This window comes from Lissotriton vulgaris, chromosome 8, assembly GCF_964263255.1.
Source record: "Lissotriton vulgaris chromosome 8, aLisVul1.2, whole genome shotgun sequence".
In the NCBI taxonomy this organism is placed as follows: Eukaryota; Metazoa; Chordata; class Amphibia; order Caudata; family Salamandridae; genus Lissotriton; species Lissotriton vulgaris.
The window spans coordinates 235,765,297-235,782,708 of NC_141696.1; the positions used below are offsets into that span (position 1 = coordinate 235,765,297).

Consider the following 17,412-nt stretch of genomic DNA (forward strand, 5'->3'; position numbering starts at 1 on the left):
CATATAAAAGATTCCATGTGAAAAAAATTGTAGACTACAACACAGTATAACGACAATAGACTCTGAGAAGGCCCATTGGCTTTGCTTTCAAAAATGCTTTTCATGATAAATAAGTCAGGCCTACTGCCTTTGTTATAATAAACAGATCAGGATAATAGCTTTGATCAATTGCTTGCCAGTATAACTACCAGAGAACTGCTGCATTCAGCAAAAGCTTTTCCACAAGGCAAAAACTGCAACACAAGCACACAGTCCCTCTCTTTGGTACTAGTGATAGTTTTTTTCTGTTGATCACGGGCAATGGTTTCCTTTCCACTTCTCTGAAAACACTGTTGATCACGTTCTAATAGCAATATAGTTCTATGTACTCACAGTTCTGCATTCATCACACATTATTGTGCTACTGAGTTCACCACCAAATATGCGATCCACAAAGTTGGGAATGGCTCTTCTCTTTTCATATTCTAAAAGCAATTACAAAACATGAGAAGCTTATATTTTACAATGCCATTGTAAAAGAACATGTCAACTTCAACAGTCACCTTTATACACGGCAAACAATAAAATGTGTTCACGCTTTCACAATTACCTAGCACAATCACAGAAATGCTTTGCTACAGCTATTATGTTAATATACTTCACTACAAACTGAATAATCAAAATAGATCAATACATTTCAGCAAAAATATTTTCAGTTATTATGCTCTATGCTAGATGGGATGTTATCTCATGATAAATTATTTAAAAGTACAGTTGACAACATTGTCCACTTTTTATTTTCTAGTGTGTTAATTTGTCACAATGTGCGATGAGTTTCATGCTAAAATAAAATAAAGGCAACAAAAGGTCTTTTACGTCAACACAATTTGCCTTATCTAACTGAGGCACCAAATGAGGTAGCTAAGCTTTGTGCCTATAGACAACGGTATACAGGCTTGTCAGAAGTTGCAAAGGCACGGCAGTTGTTTACTGCAAGTCAAGTTCATAAACTAGGTGAAGGTTGTATTGTTTTTTTTTCAAATGTTCTGTTGATCCAACATTTTGCTCAGGTAAAGAACATAAAATTATTGAGCATTACAAGGAGAAGGTTGTATTGTTGAACTGTTTTTCTCCTAAGCTGGATGCTGTAGTGATTCTTATGATGCCATGTCAATGTGTAAGCACTGTAAAAATCTTAAACACAAGACTGCCACTGGAGGTAACATTGACATGATTTGTATTTATCTGAATGAACCCCATTGTGCCAACTTATCTGATGAAACCTGCTTTAACAAACGTTTTTGTGACACTAACCCACTTCTCCGCAATAAAAATCACTATGACTCTCTACTAAACATGTAGAAACATGAAGACGCAGCCAAAGCCACCTATTTGGACTCTGTACTCACATTTGTTAGTATTTTCTAGTTATGTGTTATTATGACGAAACCACATTCAATAAACATGTTCTGGAGAAGCTTTCTCTAGGTACACATGTATAGAAAATGTTACATAAAGCACAGGGGACTACAAGGTGTAGGATTCACATGCCATCCATACTGGTAGGCATTTTTAAGAGTGCTTGGTCTGGAGAAACACAGTCTCAGGATTCTTATCATAACACAGTGGTTAGCACCGACTTTAATAATAAGAATGTATTTTTACCCAAATAAAGCTTTTTAGCAGCATCAGGATATTGAAAGACTGGAAAAAAAACATACCCAACTTGTACCATGCAGTTTGCATGCAGCTCTTTGATGGTAGTTCATAGCTCACTGTGCTAGATTACGATTGTAACTCATGAACTGCAGAGTAACAAAAGAATCTCTGTGACAAAAGCAGTAACCCATTGAGCAATGTTAATAAAATACGGTTCTTTAAAAATCATGGTACACAATCTATGTAGCAGGCATATTAACCATCCGTGCTACCACAGATGGGTCATAGCTGCGACTAGATACAACTGCCATATCTATCCAGCAGGTACATTAATCCTCAGAGTTAACTCAACACTTATTGTTGCCCGAAAACTGCTGGTTATACAAGGAACTTTGCAGTGCTTTTAAAAATGCTGTCTGTGGACCCCTCCTGAATGTGCCATGGACCCCTGGGTGTCCGCGGACCTGTTTGGGAACCGCTGCCCTAGTACATACACTCCCACCTATACCATATTAGATCAAACCCTAACATTATTCCACTTACATATATACTCCTACTACTATCCCCATCCATAACTTAATACATTTAGCCCTGCAGTTACTCTAGTGCCTTTACCTCTGTTCCAACCTCTATCCCTAATCGGTCACCTTTAACTCTGTCTATGCCTTAAATGTCTACGTCTACCTAGGCCATAGGTCCTCAGTCCATGCCTACACCCAAAGCTGGGATATCCTTTTTTGGCTTCAACTACCTAAACCTAGTACCTTGCCCCCCTACTAGCCCTTGTACCTCTCTGCCTGTATTTTAGCACCTATATCCATGTTTGCTCCCTACTTCTCGACTCCTTTCATACAGTAGTAACCTACCAACATCACTGTGCTGTGACTTCTCCCTATACCCTCATACCTCTGCCCTTAATCTTGCATACTTTTCTCCCTTACTAAATAAGGGATAAAACACTTTCTATGATTGAGTGGGTGTTCTTTATTGTGCTTTGTTGAAGTATCCAGTTGTACATAGCTGTACACAATTCTGCTGACGAGTTATTAGATTACTTTGGTCATTCCATTAAGCCAATATATTTTTTGCTCTATACCGTTTAGAAGACAATGACCCAGCTGGAGGTTGAATGCTTGCAATTGACACCTAGGGTCCTGCACGCTGCAAGTTTGAATCCTGCAAAACATCTCCACATTCCATCCTTCTAAGTGCAATAAATTGAGTACCATTAGATTTGGTAATAGTACCATCTGTTACTACAAAGCTTAAAATCGAGGAAGTGCTGTATGAAGCGCAATAAAAACAAGTTATTTTTATTATCACTGCCACTTTCTTTAAACCGTATTTAGTCAATGGAGAGGTCTTTGGACTTCGAAGAACAAGTTACTTACCTCTGATAATGATCTTTTGGTGGACATTATCAACCTTCAGATTCCTTACCTTTTCAATTTACCCATGTGACAGACAAGATGTGGTAATTTTGCAATTGCTCTCCTGCACCAGTAGGTGGTGTTAACTTAGTCTTAGCATCACTTAGGTATTCCTAGTATTTATTAGGGTTTGGCGGAATTTGCGTAGTCGCGCTACGCAAAGCTCTGCGAAACTGTAAAAAATCTCTGCGAGCACACAAAAGTTCAGCGAACACATGGAATTGCTTGTTCCATCCGTTCGCGATGCATTTTGAAAGCGCGAACAAGCAAAATTACCCAAATTCCGTGAGCGGAACGGAATTTACCACCCAGGCCTAGTATTTATGCCTTGAGCAGCGACATCAAGGCAGAACTTTCACAGCACAATTGTTAGTTTTCAATTCTTTTGTAAAACACTTGGTGAAAAGTGAAATTAGAATAGTAAAGAGGCCTCGTGGCTTATGGTCCTTGCAGGACCATTTGGGAGAGAGTTGCACTTTCTCCACAAATTCTACCACTTGGGTTGAGATAATAAGTTTGAACTCCCAGTGTCCGCCACGGCCACTGCTGCCTTGAGAGTGTAGCTTAAGGCAAAAAACACAAACATGCTATAGGTTGTCTGCCGGGCATGACTTCACTGGAGTCACATAGCACTATCCCGGCATCTTGATGTCAGTTCCTTGTCCATTTTTTCAAAGCCCTTCAAGACCAACAAGGCCAGCAGTAATCCAACAGTGGGTATGCAGTGCAACAATCTAACTTGAAATCTTATTATTGAGAAGACTACGGCCAGGCTCAGTACAGGGAGGCGTGCTGGACTGGTACTACACCAGAATCATGGTTATCGAAGGTAAGCAACTTGTTTTTCTGAGGAATACTTCTATCTGCAGATTTTTCACCTTTTGAATGGATATCGTAGCAATGCCTCTCGCAGGTTTTTGGTCTGAAAGAATGGTCACATAAGAATGGCATGCAGCACAGAATCAGGTAAAATGGCCATCCTTTGCCAATGTCGCCCGATGGCAAATTTCTGGTTGGCGCCCCTCAGACCAAAGAAGACACATTAGCTCTGGTAAAATGAACTACTGTTCCTTCTGGAGGTTCTTTTTTGGCAAGGGCATTAGTTGCTGATTTTAATACAAAGCACACTGCACTGAAAAAGGGTCCTTTTCAGGGATGCTTTGCCCTTCTTGGTTCATACTTTCCAGACAAAAATATGACCATTTAAGAAATCATTCGTCCTGCTGGTAGCTGACCGCGCTACAAGGCTTTAGTCTAGGAAGTCTCTCATCCTTGGTGGGATGGAGTAGAGAGAAAAATATGGAAAGCGTAAGAGACTGCCCCGTATGGCAGGTATAGCAGCTTTCGGAAGAAAACCCACTTTTGTTTTCAAAAGGGAGGGAGGTCGGACATCCACTGCTTGCAATTAACTGGGGCATCAAAGTGATGGCCACCAAAAACAATGTTTTGCACAGTAAAAGCCATAATTAGCAGCTACACATAAGATCAAACAGAGAACCCATCAAGATTAGAACCAAATTAAGGGCGGTCTAGGATCATAATAAAAGGGGCAGTACATGTACAACAGCTCCTTCAAAAACCTTATAAATATTGTGGACTTGAATAGAGGGGGGTGATTTGGCAAACAGATAAGTCAGAATGTACAGGCTAAATAAATGTTCTGGTGCAAAAGAGAGGTCTGCTCGATTTCACTCTCTGAAATAGTGCCTGTACTAGGAAACTTCCAAACAGAACCTGAATGCAGCTCCTCTGTCCCATAAAATGAGGAAGCAACTACATAATCTGCAATTACCTGTCAGTCTTCAAGGTGCCTTCCTTGGCCCTCACAGGTTGCTAACAAGACAAAGCTTTCATGAACGTATTTCGAATAATTATCCAAGTAAGCTATGACATAATGGTGATCAAAATAATGTAAGGCTAAATAAGTACAATCTTCACAAATTAAGCCAAACTACGTACATAAGGTTATCCAATTTCTGTCTTAAGTGAGAACTGCTGACAGTTGAAAGGCACAATGAAAATAAATAACAGTTTCTGTAAATTAAGGCAAGAGATGCAAGATTAAAAAAATTATGATTACAACCTATAAAGGAAATGATGCAAAACACAACACGCAGAGGTAAGAAATCCCATAGACAGTAGCGCTGGTCAGCTGATAAAATATAGAAATGCCTTGGCTGGTATTGGATTGAGGATATTCAAATGCAAAATGGAATCAGTCTGCAGATGAACTGTGTCAAAGTCTGATGTGAAGCTAGATGCTAGCCAACAGACAACCCCACAGACGCTAGAAGGGCTTCGTTAATGGCTGTGGTGCTGTCTCTTGTTGGTACTAGCCTCTTTTTTAAGTTATTTTACAGCATATTTATGAAGCGCATGTACTCCAAAATGGTTTCATGGCACTACATGGAACACTGAGAAAGAGGAGACTCTAGGACTCAACTGTAAACCTGTCTAAAGAGCCAGGTTTTTAGCAAAGATCTGAAACTAGTATAGGAGGTTGTGGCTCTGACGTTACGGGGAAGAGAATACCAGACACCAGGAGCAAGGATGCAAACCTGGTTTCCCCCCATCTCTTCTTGTTAAATTTAGGGGCCTCTAATAAACTTTGGTGTGCAGATCTAAGATTGAGCTTCAGGATATAATTCCAGATTCTGTAGGTCACAAAAGTTGGGGATTTTCTATATCAAGATTTAATGATGGGACACCCAGTCTTGAAAAGGGTTCTCTGAGCGACAGGGAGCCAATGCAATTTAACCAGCAGAGGTTTTGTGTGGCAAAATCTAGGCAGACACCAAACCAATCTTGCTGCTTGGGTTTGGACCAGCTGGAGCCTCTAACTCAAACCCTTAGGAAGGCCTAGATAGAGCGAGTTTGCATGGTCTATTCACAACATGACAGGGCAAATGATGATCTGAATGACTGCCTTGATGGAAAAGTATTTCCTATTTATTTATTTTTTTGAAGTTGAAAAAAACAGGACGAAGTTACTGTGCCTATCTGGGGCTTCAATGAAAGATCTTCAACAACTAGAATCCCAAGGTTTTACCATTTTGGGGGGATAGGGTGGGCACCCTTCTACAATGGGCAGATAGAGGGATTCCAGCTATGCCATTTATATTTAGTCAGCATAATCTCAGTTTTATCGGAGTTCAGCTTCAGCTGATGACAGTTCATCCAGTCACAGATATACAGCATAGTGCTCTGGAAAGTCTCTATGGACTCCTGCGCGTCATACATGTCAAAAAGAAGCTACATGTCGTCAGCGTAGTTATATACTTTCACCCTGCCCCTCTTTAGGAAGAGTACTAATGGGCAGATGTAAAGATTGAATTATGGGTTGTGATGGGGCAGGGGAGTCAAAGAGGAGCACTGAGGTACTCCACCGTCAAATCTGACCTTAGATGAACAAAAAGTGAATAGGCGAAACAACTGAAATCGGTCAGAGAGGAAGGATTTCATCCACTTTAATGCCGATCCCTGCAGGCCGGCAGACTAGACAAAGTTGATAAGGATGTCATGATCCACTGTGTCATAAGCCACCAGTAGGTCCAAAAGGACTAGTGCCGGGGCCAAGCCTTCGTCAGCTTCCTCTTTTATACCATCCACTAAGGAAAGTATGACAGATTCTGTGGAATGGGATGGTCGAAAGTTTGCTTCATGAGAGTCGAGGAAGGCACGGTCTTCTGCAAAGGAGCACAGATATTGGGTGATGCGAGTCTCTGGTATCTTGGCTAGGTAGGGAAGAAAGGAGATGGATCGGTAGTTATTTAAAATAGATAGATCTTCCCCCACTTTCTAGAAGGGGGGCGACTACTGCTTCCTTAAAGGTATGGGGAACCAGGCCCAAACTTAAGGATAGGTTGAACAAGGAGATCACTGGGTCTGAGAAATTTGAGCAGGGAATTTTTTGGGATCATAGGGGGCCAAATATCACTAGAGCAGGGGTCTTCAAACTGTGGGGTTCGACCCCCAGGGGGGCCATGGAGCGATGCAAAGGGGGTCGCACATTCCCAGTCACACTTCTGCCCAGGCCCCAGGGCTTCAGCCCCCCTCTTCCCCCCTGCCCTGTGTCTCATCCCGGGCTGCTGCAGTGTAACTCGAGCTGCTGGGGGCTCGGCTGGGCAGTGTCTGGAGTCTTATCTCCTGCACGCCTGGTGGAGTTTTTCACAGGTCTTTAAACATCATTTGCATATTTACATGCCTTTGTAAACTGGTTACAGAGGCTTAGTATTTCTTCCTGGTTTTAGTACCCCCTGGGTCCCCACTCTGCCTATTCCTTACATTTGTATTTTACATTTACTGCTGTAGTGTGAGAATGCATTTCATGAAAAGGAATATAAAGTACGGTTGTCAAAAGAAAAATGCCTGACGTGTTGTTTAAAGAGCCTGCAAATACCTCCTCTTGACACAAAATAGACTAAAAAATAAAAAAGTATGTATCCATTCATTATGCGACTTTTCGGTCTTTGTTCTCGTTAATTATCAGTCATGGATCATTGAGGCAGCCCTAGCACACAATTAAAAGTGCTTTCTATTTATATTTGCTGATCGAAGTATGTACAGATAAGTGCTTAAAATACAGCTTTAGGTGACTTCTTATATTTGTACCAACTGGGCCATCAAAATAATCTGCTGGCAACCCTAACCATTGGACTTAAAGTTTGTTGCAGGATCAGCACATTACTTATTTCCTCCATCCTCGATCCTTGATTAATGCCATAATAGCAATAGTTTAACTTGTATCTGAAACCCTACTCCGCCGTCAATAACATGCTAAGTGTCTGGGAATGCACCCTGCATTCAGACAACTCACTCCTCATTCTTGCCCTTCACTTTCACGCTCACCCTGCACTCACAGCAATCACAATGCACTCACACTGATCACCATGCACTCCCACCATTCACCCGCTCATCCTGCACTCACAGTGATCACTCACAATGCACTGTTCACCCTGTACCTCACCTTGCAATCACACGAGGACACTGCTCACCGTGCACTCACAGCGATCACAATGCACTCACCCTGATCACCATGCATTCACACCATTCACCCGCTCACCCTGTACTCACAGTGACAACACTGCACTTATGCCACTCGCCATGAACTTACACTGTTTTCCCTCCACTTGCCCTGAGGTCACCTGTCACTCTACGCTCACAGTGATCCCTTTGCACTCACAATGCACTTTGGCTGTTCACCCTATACCTCACCCCGCAGTAACACAAGCACACTACTCATCCTGCACTCACGTGACACTTCACTCACCTGCCCCCTCACTGCTCAATATGAAAGTCACTCAAACAAGCCCATCAGTAATCATACAGTCATTCGTCCCATTCTAAACTTGCATCCGCACCCAAATTCGTACAGCCACCTCACTCACCCTGCAGTCACTCCTCTCGCCCTCCTCTCACACTGTTGCATCGCTCACCATGCACTCACATGGGCACTCGTCACCCACACAGTGCAGAGGATTAATGTGCCTGCTACAAAGAATATGTACCATGGAGATCACAGAAATGAGTGTAAGTAAACTATGAGTAGCACTATAAAAAAATGAAATGTTTGTCAGAAAGGTGCTATAGAGATGAGGTGCATTGTTGGTGAGTGGTAGTGAGGGAATTCATGGAGAAAAAGGAAACGGGGTGGGGCACCAAACAAGACAGTTGCACCGTGTGAAACACACAGAAGGAGGAGAACCAGCCAAATGGGGTAACCTACAGACCATAGAGAAAGGTTATTATATCTTCCTAAAGGATAATAGATTCTTGGTGGAGAGAAGCAAAGGAGAGTGCAAGTTCTATAACTGCACGGCATGCACCAAAACAGCGAGACAGACAACTCATGCCTTCTTGAATTAGGGGACAATGAGCAAATTGGCACAGGCTGAGAGGAGCATATAGGTCCGACCCGTATGCTTGGTTATGAGAGGATGAGAGAGGGCAGCAAAGGAGTGAGAGAATTTGATTGAAGAGGTCAGGGATGAGGAGAAATGAAAATTGCCAAAAGAAGTGTGGACACGCAAGAAGTGAGTGTGAGCCAAAGGTGAGGGATTCTGTTAGAACAAAGGGGAGATGTGAAAGATGAATGGGGCGACTTGAGAGGTGTGAAATACAAATAGACAAAAATTTGAATAGAGAGACGAGGTGGGAGGTGACAGGGTGAGAGAGGCCATGAGATAAATGCGAGAGACTGGTAGAGATGAGGGCAGTGATTAAAGGTGAAGTGAGAGGATGAATGGGGAGAGTTCGGAAGTTGTAAAAAGGGGTGAAAGAAAATAGTCTGCAACGTGAGAGGGATCCGGGGTAGGGAGAGGAGAGAGGGATGTAAGGGAGGGGGTGAGAGGAAAGCAGCATGGGCAAACAGCTTAACTCTGCACAAAACTGCCAGGGTTTTAAGGGACCCCTGCTTCTCCCGGCCAGGGCCAGGTGAGCTTCTAATGTGGCAGCACGTATTCCTGCGGAGTGGAAGGTCCTTCAAAAAGGTTGACTAGAAATCTTTCTGATGTTAATTGCTGTATTTTTTTTTTTTTTTTAATTTTTGAAAACCTTTATTGTGCATAAGGAAGAATAACAAATACGGGCCTACAACCATCCGGCCGGCCACGAGCAATCAGTTAGCACAATAGCATACGATGCGGCGACACAGTACTGTAGCAGAAACGCAAACATTTAGAGGAAGAAAGACTAAAGGATATCGCAGCACCGTGTCACAGGATGAATGTAGGTTAAATTTTAAAGTTTTTGTATGCAACTATTGAAGACAGGCCGTAGTGTTCCGTACCGATAAATGAAAATTAAGAACAAAGTCCATGCAGGTGGGACATGACGGTAGCAACTATATCAAGCAAGTCGAAGATCGATAATCAAGTCCCCGCCAGGCAGGATGGTTACACAATAAGTACGCTACAGAGCAGCATCTATGACCAGTCACAGTACCACTGCCACCCTACACCCAGCACTCCCAAACATGGGTAAGAAAGTTAAAACCATAGAGAAGAATAAAACAGGTCCCATAGAAAGTAACAAAAATGAAATATAACCCCCCACCCTACACACATGCAGAGGCTATGGCCTACCCCCCCCCTAGCAGCGTGCCTGTCGCCCTATAAACCCGAAATTTAGGAAGAAGAAAAGTCGGAAGAAAGGAGAAAGTACAGCAAGAAGTGCGGAAGAAGGAAAAAGGGAGACAAAAAGAAAGGAAAAAGGAAAATAGAAAAAATTGTCACTCTTGAATATAGGGAGGGAGAAAAGAACAAGCTAATCCGCCACTCCCAAAAGGAAAAAGTGGGGGGAGGAGCCCACTTAGCATCAGAACTCCCGGGACCCCAGCCATCCACTGCGCCCCACACTGAAAACCACCTAATCCAGAAGCACCAGCGCTGTATTAAATTGCTACAATAGGAGAGATGGAAGAAACATTTCACAATGTGTGCGCACAACATTTACAGGTGCAGTTCCAATCCCTGTTCAGCCCACACTGGAAATCATAGCATCATCAAATCACATCAAGTAGGCCTATACAAGTCGACACCCGGACCTCCTAGTGCTGTCTAAGTCGCGAGCGACCAATACACCACGGCACCCACCCAAAACCCCGCCCCAGCCAGAGCAGAAATCAAGACGACCGCCCCGGGCAGCGCAGAGACAAAGAGAGTTAAAATGGACGCCACCCTACACAGGCAACCCCCCGTCCCAATAGTCGTTGTTGGCAAGTCAGACACCCTAAAAAGGATTTAACAGAGCCGATGGCTCACTAGGTATCAGGATAGTCAATTGTGGCTCCGACTATGCCGCAAACAAGAATGCAATAACATAAAGGAGGCGCTAAGAGCGAGTGCCAAACGATATCAAATAACTCCCAACCAGCTGGAAAAGTCAATTTGCACTCCGCGTGCGGTCCACACATTCGCCCCACACAGTATTTTAAACCCCGACCCCCATCAGGCAAGAGAACAATGCAGCAGACGAACAATCTAGCCTTGACCCGATTTCGGACGCCCTGCAGTACACAGCCCTCCATGCATGTCGACCCCCTCATCAACAAAGGAACAAGATGGGAGCAGAGAGGAAGGGGGAGGGTCACAAGTACAAAATGGACGACACCACCTACCCAATAATGCTCCGGTTACAATACATAGAGCCCCAAAATTACTCTGAAAAACCAAATACAGCAGGGGAAAAGGCGAAAGTTCCAATGAAAAAGTCTGCAGGGGGACCAGGAGTAGAATAGTCAGCAGTCCCACCTCCATCATAAGCAGCGATTGTGGTGATACAGTAGCCGAGTGCGGGAACAATGTATCCCCGGCAGAGTCGGTATGCGACCGTCCGTAAACACCAAGCGTGGCGGGGCGAAACATAGTCTCACTGTGAACACTCGGCAGAACCGTAGCTTTAACAGGAGCCCTCAAGGGAGCGATCCGTCCATGCAGGAAGCAGTCTCTCCGAATCTGCGCCAGGTCCAGGGCGAAGTCGTCGAGCTTGTCGCAAAGCTCCTGGGAGTCTCGCCGCAGTGTCGCCCGTAGTTCACGTAGGGCAAGCAGGACATCTCCGTAGGTCGGGGCAGGCAGTGTGCCCCCCCCGCCTCCATTGTCGGAACATGCTGGCAAGTCAATCCCCGGTGCGGCCGTGGCAGCACAAGTAAGGGGCAATGGCGGACGGTCTTCCCCGTCCCGCAGGTCAGCAGGGACTTCCATGGTGCCCACCAGTCAGGCACAGGAACAGGGGGGGTGTGATATAATCCAGCAGTCGTTCCGTCCGCCACCGCCGCGAGTTGCTATGCAGCGGCGTCAGCGAGGTGCCCACCACAACAGATCCAGGCGGCTAAGGCGAGCGGGCAGGCAGCAATGTGTGGGCGAGTCCCGCAATGGATCCGAGTCGTCCCCTCTCGACTCGTAACAGTGGAGCCGGAGCGCCGTGCAATAGTCCCAGCAGTCGCGTGGCAAGCGCGATGTACAACACTCCACGGCCCCGGGACACTGATATCACCGTTCCAGGGAGAGCAGCCCCTTCCAAAATGCGGGCGCTCCTCAGGCAGGTCTCTCGTCGTCACTCCGCCGAGGTCCGGCGTTAGGTGGCGAGGAGCACTGGGGCAATGGCGTCGGGACCGGCACCAGGGTATCTCAGCCTTCCGGACAAGCCGAGAGTCCGGACAAGCATGGGCGAGATCAGCACTTCGTCCTCGTCTGAGCAGCCGATGAGGCAGGCAGGATAGCAGGCAGGATAGTTCGACGGGGCACAAGGACTGGCGGAGCCGGGAGCTCACACGTCCGCTCCGGTCGCCATCTTGGCTCCTCCCCCAATTGCTGTATTTTGGTTATAAACAGGTACTGATGGGGTGAAATCTTTCCTCAGTGTTACTGTGTGTAAAAATGTTTTTCAAAATTATGAAGAAATGCTATCCCAAAATATGAAGCATCACATACCATCATTTACATTTTCTTCCCACACAATTTAGTCAAGTCTGTCGCGTAACTTGGTCCTCACCTGCCTCATAATTCCAGCATCCCTGCCTGAAGGTTTGTCAGGAGGGGTCCTTACACCTCAAAATGTTGACAGGGAGGTCTTGGCATCCAAAAGTTTGAAGACCTCCGCACTAGGGGAACCAGATCAACATCAAGAAACCATCCTTGGCGTTTGTTGGAAATGCTGTGAATTTTGTCGGATTCACATCTTACGAGGGACTAGCCCTGGTAAGAGGGCTTGGAGGGATACTATCTTATCATCTGATTTTTTTTTATGGAAAAAAGATTTCAACTCATCGCACAATTTTTAGTGGGGACTACTGGGACATTTGAGTGATTTGTGTTTGAAAGTTCAGTAACCGTATCAAATATTACTTTAGTTTTGTTTTCGGACTGTAAGATTTCATAAGAGAGGTAGGTGAATTTGGCATCTCATATCAATTTCTGATAGGCTTCGAGCTGCAAGACAAAGCAATTTTTTCTGTCAGATGAATATACTTTCCTCCATTTATGCTCTGCCTGGCATAACTCGAGTTTAGCTTTCTTTAAGTCATCTGTATTCCATTTAGATCTTTCATTGTGACAGAATGATTTTGTTTTCTGCAATGGGGCGTGTGTATCACTGGCTTCTCTGAGCCAGTCAATTGCTACTTCAAGATCCTTTAGACTCTCGCTAAGAGGAGGTTGGGATTGTGCCAGAGTGACAAAAGGAATTAAGGTTAATACACTTTTAGTTTCTGAAAGATACCTGGGCAGGTAGGGGAGTTCCTTGATGTGGTACTGTTCATATCAAATTTGTTTAGATAATGGTCCGACCAGGTACATGGCCCAACATGAGGTTAGATATAATAAGATTTAGCTACCAGACCTCATCTAATGTATGGCCCTTACTATGTGTAGCTAAAAACACCTGCTGATCAAAATTCAATGTGGTCAAAGAGTCAGTGAGAACAAAAGAGACGTGGCCGCCGTTTTCCTCATTGGCCCACAGATTAAAGTGTTCAAGAAGTAATATTTTTGCATAATCAGTGGCTAGAGCAGATAAGGCATCAGTGAAGTGTAATGAGATCAGAGGCACGTAGCCTGGGGGTCTGCACGTGAGAAAACATTAGAGAGGAAGTGAATAAATCAAATTTGATTACCAAATTCACAACCATAGGGATGGGTAAAGGGTTAAGTTGAGTGAAAGAGAGGAGCATTTTAATAACAGCAGGCCCCCCTCTGCCTTTTTTCCCCTGGGGTCTATTAGAATTAAGTATATAATAGTTCTCTGGAAGTGCCGCTAGAATATAGGGCACAGAGTCCTCAATTACCCAGGTTTCCGTTAAGAACAGTATTTCAGGGTATTGTGACTCGAGAAGGTAACATATTTCTAGTTGACGTCTCACCAATGAGTGAGTGTTTAGGTAGGCAATGCTTAAATCTCTTGCTGAGGCTTTTGGCGTAAACAGAGGGCCATTATCCATAGTAGTAGTATATGTCAGCAACCTCTCCGACTGAGAGGGGTCCAATTGTTGGAGATGCAGGATGCGTAATTTGTCCAGTATTTGGATGAGGGATACCTCAAGAGGGTGGTAGTTGGAGGATAAGGCTCTAAGATCCTTTGAGGAATACACCAACTTTTGCCCAAAATGGCTGGCCCCTGACAGACATGGGCAGGCGCAGATGAGCTGGACTTAGGGGCTCCTTTGGGGCGCCCGTTGCGAACGCCCGCACTACCACCAGGAGCTTTAACAGACACTGTCCATCAACAGACCGATTGGCTCACCCCCAGGCAATGCGAGCCAGGCTCAACAAGTTAAAGCAAGAGACATGCAGTTTAAAAAACATATTTAAAACACAATTTCCTCCAATAAAGCAGAGGAACATGCAACATGCACGTTTTAGTGCAAGATACAGTTAAGGTCTAAAAATCCCCTTGCCTCTGGTGCAGGCACGTCTGCGCTGCTGCCAGGTTTAAGAGGGCTGGGAGCTCTAACAGACTCCACCCACCAACAAGCCGAATAACCCCTCCCACCCCCAACCCCCCAGCCAATGCGAGTCAGGTTCAGTGGGTTAGAAAGGGCACAAAACGAGCAGTTTAAAAAAATAGGTTCTTTGAGAATCACTTGAATTATCTACTCCTTTCCTCAGTCTATCCCTAAGATGCATTAGTCCAACAGCCCCATGACCCTGTACTAATCTGTAAAATGCTCAAATAAGAGAGAATAAAATATTGGTTGGACACAACAGATAGGATGAATTATCTACATTCATATCACGTTTTTGCCACCTCCATGAGCATTAAACAATAGTCATCAAAACCCACTTTCATGGAACTTGATTAACTCACTTAAGGAAGATGGAAAACTGAGCTGGCCTTGTGAGAACTCAAAGTTGTGACCTACAACTTACAGAAGAGATTAGCATGGAAGTTAATAGCCATTGTGTAAGCTATGTGTCCTAAAAAGACTGTATACATAGTGGGTAAATTTTTATGTTTTACTGGTCTTCATATTCTGAAGATGTTATGTTATGTTATGTTAGATAATTTATATAGCGCTACAGCTACCCCAGCAAGGGGGTTTCCCGGTGCTTATCCAAAGGTATACATAACCACTGCTCAGGTGAATCACTTGCAACCTAATAGGTCTTAATCGCCTTCCTAAAAGGTAGGTAAGCTGCTGATACTACGGATATATGATGGCAAAGAGTTCCATAGTTTAGCAGCCTTAAACCTAAAAGCTCTACCTCCAGCCCTAGTTTTCTTTATCGAATGTACTAACAGAAAGTTATGGCCAGAGGAACGGAGGTGGCGTGTGGGCTCATAGGGCGTGACTAAGTCTTTCAAAATTTCAGGAGAAGCCAACCTCCAAGCTTTAAAGACCACACAAAGGGCCTTAAACTCAATACGCCTTTGCATAGGAAGCCAATGTAAGCGCCGTAGGGCACTCGTGGCAGAACTGGATGTCGGTAATCCCAAAAGTGTTTTGGCCGCCAAGTTCTGGACCCTCTGGAGCCGATTAATCTCTGACTTATTGGATCCCAGGTACAGAACCGATCCATAGTCCAGGCGTGACAAGATTGTCGCCTGGACAATGATTTGACGGGTGGAAACATCAAAAAATCTGAAAATCGGTTTGAGCTTCCGCAATAGTCCAAAGCATGTTCCTGCCACTTTCTTGGTTTGGATTTGATAGCTGAGTGTCTCATCTAACCAAACCCCTAAATTCTTCACTACCATCTTTGGAATAGGGGCAGCACCAAGATTGGTAGGCCACCAAAGGTCGCCCCAAGAGTCTCTATCTTTGCCCACTATCAAAACCTCAGTTTTAGATGCATTTAGGTGCAGACAATTAGCTGACAGCAGTCCGCCACTAAAGCTAGGCTGTTTCGAAAATACGCTGCAGCTGGGGCAGTATCACAGCCATTGGTGCTAGATAGAGCTACCACCAGCTGCGTATCATCTGCATATGATACTAAGGTCAGATTCCTGATCTTCGCTAGCAATGCCAATGGCATAACATAAATGTTGAAGAGCAGGGGGCTCAAGGCCGAGCCCTGCGGCACACCTTCTCTAACCTTAAAGATGTTCGAAGAGAAAGGGGGCATATTCACTTAGAATGACCGCTCCTCCAAAAAAGAGGTCAACCAACTCAACGCCAATCCCTGGATCCCCACCTCTTCCAGGCGTCGCGAAAGAATAGAGTGGGACAACGTATCGAAGGCGGCACTCAAGTCAAGCAATTACAATGCAGATGTAGTGTCGCCATCGAGGGCGGCCCAGAGATGTTCAGTCACCGCCAACAGTGCTGACTCTGTACTGTGGCCAGGACGAAATCCATTTTGCGAGGGATCAAGAATGTTATTGGAGGATAGGAACTCAGATAGGGTGGCGTTGACATGTGCTTCCAAAATCTTTGCTGCCCAAGGAAGTTTTGAAATAGGTCTGTAGCTCTCAACACTTGCAGGATCTAAATTCGGTTTCTTCAACAATGGTAAAACTTTAGCTTGTTTCCAAGAAACAGGAACTGAACCGGCGGCAATGGATGCATTCAAAACTTGACCCAACGGCTGCAACATTATTGGAAGTAGTTTAAGGGAATGGGCTGGTTTCAGGGGATCCAAAGGGGAACCAGATTTAATTTTAACGCAGAGTGCTTCTAGATCTGAGTTGGATATCGATGGAATCATGTTCAGCGAGGCGGAAGACAGCCGCACCAGCTCTAATGGTTGTGCGACCACCGGAAAGGCCTTGTAGATCTTTTCCACCTTCGATATAAAATATTCAGCCAGGTCCTCACATTGTTTATTTGACCGAATGGCTGATCCACTGGTGGCCTCGGTTAATGATGCGACCAGTGAAAAGATACTCTTAGCCTTATTCTCGGCAATCTCTAGTTGTTCTGCATAGAAGGAGGCCAGAACCACCTGAATCCTTCCCTGATAGTCCTTTATAGCTAACCTATATTGATTTTTAGCAGATATATCATAGTTCCGTCTCCAAATACGTTCCAGCCCCTTACATTGTTTCCTAAGGGTCGCCAACTCGGCCTTATACCAACGGCTACCCTTAGCTTTATGGACAGGCGTCCACTTTTCCGGAGCTAGATGATCTAAAGAACGTCTGATCCAAAGTACGAATTCAGCATAGCCCTCCGAAGGGTCCTCAGATAACCTAGGGGTTAACACATGAAGCTCATTCGCAAGATTATTCCAGTTAATCTTATGCCAGGCCCGCTTGAGTGTGTACTGACGTTAGCTTCTATCTTTAGACAAATCAATTTGTAAGTTTATCCTAATCAGATAGTGGTCTGTCCATAATAGCTTATCAGGTTTATACACCTTGAAAGTCCTTAAATTTGAGAAAACTGGGTCTAAAAGATGGCCCGCTACAT

At 44.6% G+C, this 17,412-nt stretch overlaps 1 protein-coding gene across 3 annotated transcripts in view; it reads right to left on the minus strand.

The window, feature by feature from the left end:
* The window catches only part of USP16 (ubiquitin specific peptidase 16), a 351,578-nt gene that overhangs the window by 132,057 nt on the left and 202,109 nt on the right, over positions 1-17,412 (minus strand). For all 3 annotated transcript variants that reach the window (XM_086934020.1, XM_086934021.1, XM_086934019.1), the window contains exon 11: positions 373-464. In XM_086934020.1, the coding sequence (XP_086790146.1) occupies positions 373-464 (92 nt within the window). The remainder of the gene's footprint in view (positions 1-372; positions 465-17,412) is intronic.